We start from the raw sequence: 6379 nt of genomic DNA, 5'->3' as shown, positions 1-6379 counted from the left end.
TACTTATTATAATATTGATAAAATCAACATTAATTGACTACTCCCCAAAGGGGGCTTTTTAGCGCTAGTACAAACAAATTGGAAACAAACATTGTAAATAAACACAGATCCTGAGTGGCAAAAGGCAGACCAGCTGACAGTATACAAAGAGCAGCCAATGAGTTGAACTCGATGTAACCGAGAACAAATTTAAAGAGTAGCAGGGAAGAGAGCTTGAACCCAGGACCACTACATTTCATATCGAGTGCCCTAACCACTTGGCCACAATGCCTCCACCTATCATTGATTTATTTATTCATCTCTCTACTTTTCCTCGGCCAATAAAATTTCAGGCGACCACTCTGCGATTTTAGATCATCAAAGGACGACTTTGAAAAAAGTTGAACTTTAAGCCCAGTACTTCGAGGAAAAGACCAGCAAACAATCGAAATTAACGTAAGTGATGTTATTTCGATTCACAAGTTCCTCATCCTTGGCGACCTATTTGTATCACACTATACGTTACCGTAAATGTAACAAATTTCTCGTTACGATTACCTTAGTAAACGCTGTCTTGAGTGTCGGCTTCGTTCTCGATCACAACAGTTCAGATAACAAATGACTATTTCCTGAAATGATCCATAAAATTAAACTGAAATCATGTCAGTCGACATACAAAGATTTCAAAGTCTCAGTCGTAACTGACTCTGTTGTAAACTTAAATTCTTGAACAAAACATCAGTTTCTAAAAATACGATATTAAGAACACACAGCTTTAATCGCATAGGATTAGTTGAGAAGATACTATTTTTTAACTCTGAGAGTGACTAGCATCTAATTTCTCCGGACAACATCGCCCCTGAATCACACATCAAGATCAAGATAATAAGGGAAATGATCACTCACTAAAGAAACTCTTGATTGTTAAACAAATTCTCCTTGTCAGCACATTAGGAATGTATAGAGAACAGTATGGAGAATATGCATACTGAAGTTAGGGTGTAAAGTAATGAGGCAGGAGAATTCCCGATCAATGTCTCTCTACTCTAGTTTGCATCTTTTTGATCGAGTCGTGTCGTTTCCACATAAAAATTGCAATCCAAACAGGCGTTCAACGGTACGTGTGCAAACGTCCACCATTATGCAGGCATTTACCAAAAAGAAGAAAAAAGAGAAACATGTTTCATCGTCTTGTCACGAGCGTGGGACAAAGAAAAAATTCTAAGTCCCCATGAGGAATCGAACCTCAGACGTTCGGATTCCGCACTCCGATGCTCTACCACTAAGCCACAAACACTCTATGGTGAGCAAGGCCCTTTACGAATTTCATGTATGACACCCGTCCTGCAAACCGCTAGGATCAGCGATGTCGATTTTTTTTTCTATGTTCCTCGCTCGTGACAAGACGATAAAACATCTTTCTCTATTTCTTTACCGAGCTTAAAGCTTACCATCTTTCTAATTATATTTAGAAGACAAAAATTTGCAATACCTCGCCCTCTTTAATATCATGGAGAGCCTTTAATACCAATGTTGAGTTATTGTGGGGGAAAGTGACTTCAGCGTTAGGCTCACAACTTGGATTACCTGCCAAAAAGTATATAAAAAAAGGAATTCACGGAAGGTTTTTTAAGCTTCGTGTGGCTTACCATCGGTGCAGAAGCTAAATAATGTTCATATTCGCTTTGGTGACAGAGCGTTAAATACACATTTGTCGATGGCTTAACATGTACATGTAGTACGCGCGGATACTTTGTAAGTTACGAGGTAAGGAAAAAGAAGTGTAATGAGTCAAATGTCCGCTTGTATCATGTGTGAAGCCATCGAATAGTAAATATATGACTCCACTACTATTCCATTTTCTCCGTGTTTTAACTTCTAGTTTTCAAAATACATCCTAAGGCCTTATCTGAGCATCGAAACGATGGTATTAAATAAATGTTTTTTCATGGCTATAGAAAAAAATCTGATGCACTCAGAAGTTCTTTGTTTTAAAAATCAGACCTAAAAAAATAGAATAAAACTAAAGTTCGAATTGTTCTTGACTAAAAACAGTGAATGTACTCACATGAACTTTGCAGTGCATACAAACCAGAACCTTCACAGTTGAGAAACTGCCCAGAAACTGTTGAGGCGCAAAAGGACATATGGAAGCAAAAAGTACATATTTCAAAATAACGCAATAACAAAGATGACAAATCGGGTCAAATGTTCTCACCATTATACATTTCTTCATAAAGTTGATCGATAAAAATATCCAGGGCTTGCCGTTCATCTTCAGTTATATCTCCAAGGTTTTCAAGATTGTGAACATAAACACTCAAGGAGCTGAAATAAAAAAATGGTTATAGTACGGTTAAAAGTGGTGACTCAGTTTTCATGGTTTGTGTGTATACCAGGGCGTGAAGTTAACTTTTTTTTCTGATAGCCACTTGGCTCCTAAATTCTTCAAAGTGGAAGCCAATTCAAAAAAAGTTGGTCGCCATTTTCAAAGACAAACAAAATCTGTCTTTACGCTGTCAGCGTTCTAGATAGACCCTCCAAATTAAGTTAGGGAAAAGATCTTTAACGTGCTACAAGGTGGACACAAGGGTGGATGATATACAACGTTCAGGATCATCTAAATCCAAGATGGCGTCTAGTTATCGATCGAGATGCATGTGCTACGTTTTGGAAACAAACTTAACGAGGAAGTTTGCCGCGGATTTATCTTTGCAAATCTTTTTAATTCACTATATCTCTTGGTAAGGTTATGATGAAACGTTCTAGTCGCCAATTTGGCGACTAACTTTCAGGATTTGGTCGCCAAAGTGAAAAATTTAGTCGCATTGGCGCCTGTACTAGGCGCAATTTCACGCTCTGTATACAGTACTTGGATTCACAATTTAGGGCAGATTTGAGTGGGATGAGGCAGATTTGCCAGAATAAAACAATTCTGTTCATAACTTGCCTTGTTCCAATTCCTTGCCCGTTGATTCCCACAAGAGCCATCAGTGACAGGAAACCCTCCATTTTAAACCACTAACAGTGAAATAGGAACCATGTTATCATTGCGTTAATGATGTTAAACGTAGATGTCAGGTACATGGTATGTACAATGGTATGCTTCGATTCCGAGATATAATTGCTGATTAATGAGAGGCTTATTAACCTTTTGTGGGTCAGCCCTCTGGAATTTATTCAATGTAATGATAAAACAAATAATCTAAATTTTAAGGAAATCAACAGACTACTTATTACCAAGGAGTATTTTTAAAACTCTCTCTTCAACAATTGAACTGCCTCCACGTCTCGATATAGAGATGGTGATTATGTGCACTTTTATTAACAAATTTAAATTAATATTTTAACGTCCTGGATTAATTATTTGTTCGTGGCTGTGTATTTAGTATTTTATATGTATATACTTCAAGTAATGTGTTTTAATCCAGTAGCATACATGGCCCACAAGCTTTGAAGCGTTAACTCTTATAGTGTCAAATTAAAAGATTGTATGTTTATGTGCGAAATGATATTGTTTAAATTAAGTAAATTTTAAACTGGCAATTACAATGTAGATTATACATGAAGTTCTGAACTCTGATTGTTCTTACTTATCAACTTTTGCACAACTTTTGGGTGCCTTGTACACCTTACCTCCTCTAATTTCTCATCATACAGAGCATTGGACATTTGTACTCGTAGGATGTCTAACTGCTCCTTCAAGGAAACAATGAGCTCCTTTACTGCATAGAATTAAATTTCTTATAGGTGAAGAACACTCCAGAAACTGTATCATCATTTTATTGGATCAAAGTCAGTAACTGAGCAACTGTACACTTACCCCCCCTTTCACCCAACAACAGTCAACTGATAACAAGTTAGGGTTAATGTTGGGTTGGGGGGGGGAGGGGTAGGTTCGCAGTAGCTCAGATACTGACATTGATCCATTTTATCTATGTACACATAGATGTAAAATTATGACATTGCCTGTGTTTTGTACCTGATAAGAAAACAAAAGTTTCTTTATGTATTCATTTTTTTTGGAAAGACACATGGTTTCATTAACCCTTTACACCCTAACATCAGTATGTGGACTCTCCATACTGTTCTCTATACATTTCCTATGGTGCTGACAAGGAGAATTTTTTCAATAATCAAGAGCTTCTTTAGTTGGTGATCATTTCCTTTATTCTTGTCACCTAAATGTGTGATTCAGGATGATTTGTAAAGAGAAATTAGGTGCTAATCACACTTAGGGGTTAAAAGGGTCATAATAATGACACTGCTGTCAACAAACCTTAAACTGATCTCCTAGTAATTTGTGAACAATTTGTTGCCCTCTATTCACCACAGAGTGGCAAAAAGATTCAAACACATCCTGCATCTTCTTGGGATCTGGTGCCTAGGGCAAAAAATAAATAGTAAGCAAAGAAAGTACCAGACAAAACAAACAGAAAAAGAAAACAATTTTTTCGGAGAATTGGAGGCACTGGAGGCTCTGTATATTCATGTATTTAAATTGAAAAATGCAAAACACTTTATAATGCTTTTGTTTAACCCTTTCACTCTTGGAGTGACCAGCATCTAATTTCTCCTTACAATATTGCCCCTAAATTAACCACTAAGGTCATGAAAATAAAAGAAATGATTGCCACCTAAAGCAGGGATTCTTTGTATTGCTATATTTGCCATATTTAGACAGGCTGACCTGGTTCTACTTGAAGCTGGTTTAAATGGGGGCCTGTATAAACAACAACCAGGCCAGACCCTAACACTAGGAGCTGCCTTCCCCACACTTTGTGAGAAGTGCATGGATGCATGGGTTTGTTTAACCCTTTAACTTCCAGAAGTGATTAACCTGTAATTTCTCCTTATAACATCCATACATTATCCAGCCACCATGTAATGAGAATACTCAAGCTTATCAGGAAATTGTTATCTTGATCTAACACCAAATTCTCATAACTTATTTAGAAGGAATTGTGTGCCGGTTAGAGAGGAAAATTAACAATCAGATCTTGGGAGTTAAAAGGTTAACCTGAACAGAGAAGATGGGGGAGACAAGGGCAAGGGTCATTATTCTCCTTATCCAGAAAGACTAGAATGTCTATTCATTTGTGGATGTCATAGAATGTCTATTCATTTGTGGATGTCGTAGCAAAGGAAACACTTTTTTTATTTTTTATTTAAGACTGGCTGGGTGTTGGTCCAGTTTGGGGCTTGAAGGCTTGACCTCCTGTATACCAGTGCGATGCTCTACAATGGGAGCTAACCAAGTGTGGTTAAAAGACCTTAGGAAATGTATAAAGAACAGTATGAGAAAATACAAACTGATGATAGGGTGTTAAGGGTTATAAGATTTTATGCTACATGAAGTTTGTGGTGATAGAGTTATATGTTTCATTTCATAGCAATACTTACTTGCAATACTGTTGCAATCATTTGTGCAATAAGCATCACACTTGCAGTTTCTGGGGGATAGTGCATTTTTCTAATGGAAAATCACACTCAAGTTAAACAGTTACTAAAACTGAAAATCATAGAATGAATGCAATTTAAGCAAAAGATAAATTGATTTGAAAGTTTTGTGAGGAATAGATATAAAAAAATTGAAAAAAAAAATGATGAAAAACCTCCAGGATTCTTGTAGCTGTTCTAGAGGATGGCTGGGATCTCCTTCATTTTGTCCCAAACAAAGAGTCCTGTGGTAGTGATCCCATGCACGCTGTCTACACTCTTCACTGCAATATTTAACCTGTAAAGAAAATTTAAGGGATATGCAGGAGTGCTTCCATTTGGTCCAGCTCGCTTCAATTTAAATAAATCGAAACGCATCTCGAACACTCTTAAACTTAAATAAAGATCTGAACCTGCGAGTGTCCGATTACCATTTGCCTTAGAATGCAGTTTGTGTTAAATTAGGTTTCATACCTTTCCTTAGTCTACCTCAACCAAAGTTTACAAAGCAATACGCACGCAAACACGAGTAATACCTGACAGTTATGGCAGCTAATAATTTTAAGTCCCATACGTGTAATTTCACAGCACTTGGATGCATAAGGAAGTTCCAAGCTGTCATTTCCCGATAACCTGCGCGCCATCTGCTCAGCTGTTTCCAAAGACCTCAAACAATGAGAACAAGCTGTGTACTTGTAGAGAGAATTCCACAAAAACTGGCCACAAATCAACGGCTTTTCTTCAAAAATGAGCTCTCCTTCTCTGAAATCCTTTTTGGCAAAGAGACCTTTTCCCTTTTGTAGACTCACATCCTTTACAAGGACGTTCGAGAAGTGAGAAAGGTAAGAAAGTAGTGTTGTTTCTTCGGAGGTCAGCGCGGCAGCCATGATGCTTTTCTGGGTGAGTCCGCGATGATAAAATTATCAGCGGGCTATTGGCGGGAAACCCTCTAGCGGCTGGC

The 6379-nt window shown here is 37.5% G+C and overlaps 1 protein-coding gene across 3 annotated transcripts in view; it reads right to left on the bottom strand.

The window, feature by feature from the left end:
* Positions 1 to 6322, bottom strand: part of LOC113668051 (protein-lysine N-trimethyltransferase SMYD5) — a 6830-nt gene extending 508 nt beyond the window's left edge. Inside the window, exons 1-10 of one of the 3 annotated variants that reach the window (XM_027183932.2) lie at positions 5955 to 6322; positions 5595 to 5716; positions 5383 to 5452; positions 4259 to 4363; positions 3616 to 3678; positions 2930 to 3000; positions 2198 to 2307; positions 2048 to 2104; positions 1472 to 1566; positions 538 to 608 (exon numbers count right to left, since the gene is read on the bottom strand). In XM_027183932.2, coding sequence (XP_027039733.2) covers positions 538 to 608; positions 1472 to 1566; positions 2048 to 2104; positions 2198 to 2307; positions 2930 to 3000; positions 3616 to 3678; positions 4259 to 4363; positions 5383 to 5452; positions 5595 to 5716; positions 5955 to 6305 — 1115 coding nt within the window. In that variant the 5' untranslated portion in view covers positions 6306 to 6322. The remainder of the gene's footprint in view (positions 1 to 537; positions 609 to 1471; positions 1567 to 2047; positions 2105 to 2197; positions 2308 to 2929; positions 3001 to 3615; positions 3679 to 4258; positions 4364 to 5382; positions 5453 to 5594; positions 5717 to 5954) is intronic. The other 2 variants (XM_027183933.2, XM_027183934.2) reach the window with 2 other exon arrangements.
* Positions 6323 to 6379: the final 57 nt, after the last annotated feature.

The sequence above is a fragment of the Pocillopora damicornis genome, chromosome 2 (assembly GCF_964200805.1).
Source record: "Pocillopora damicornis chromosome 2, jaPocDami1.2, whole genome shotgun sequence".
In the NCBI taxonomy this organism is placed as follows: Eukaryota; Metazoa; Cnidaria; class Anthozoa; order Scleractinia; family Pocilloporidae; genus Pocillopora; species Pocillopora damicornis.
This window is presented reverse-complemented; position numbering and strand designations above follow the sequence as displayed.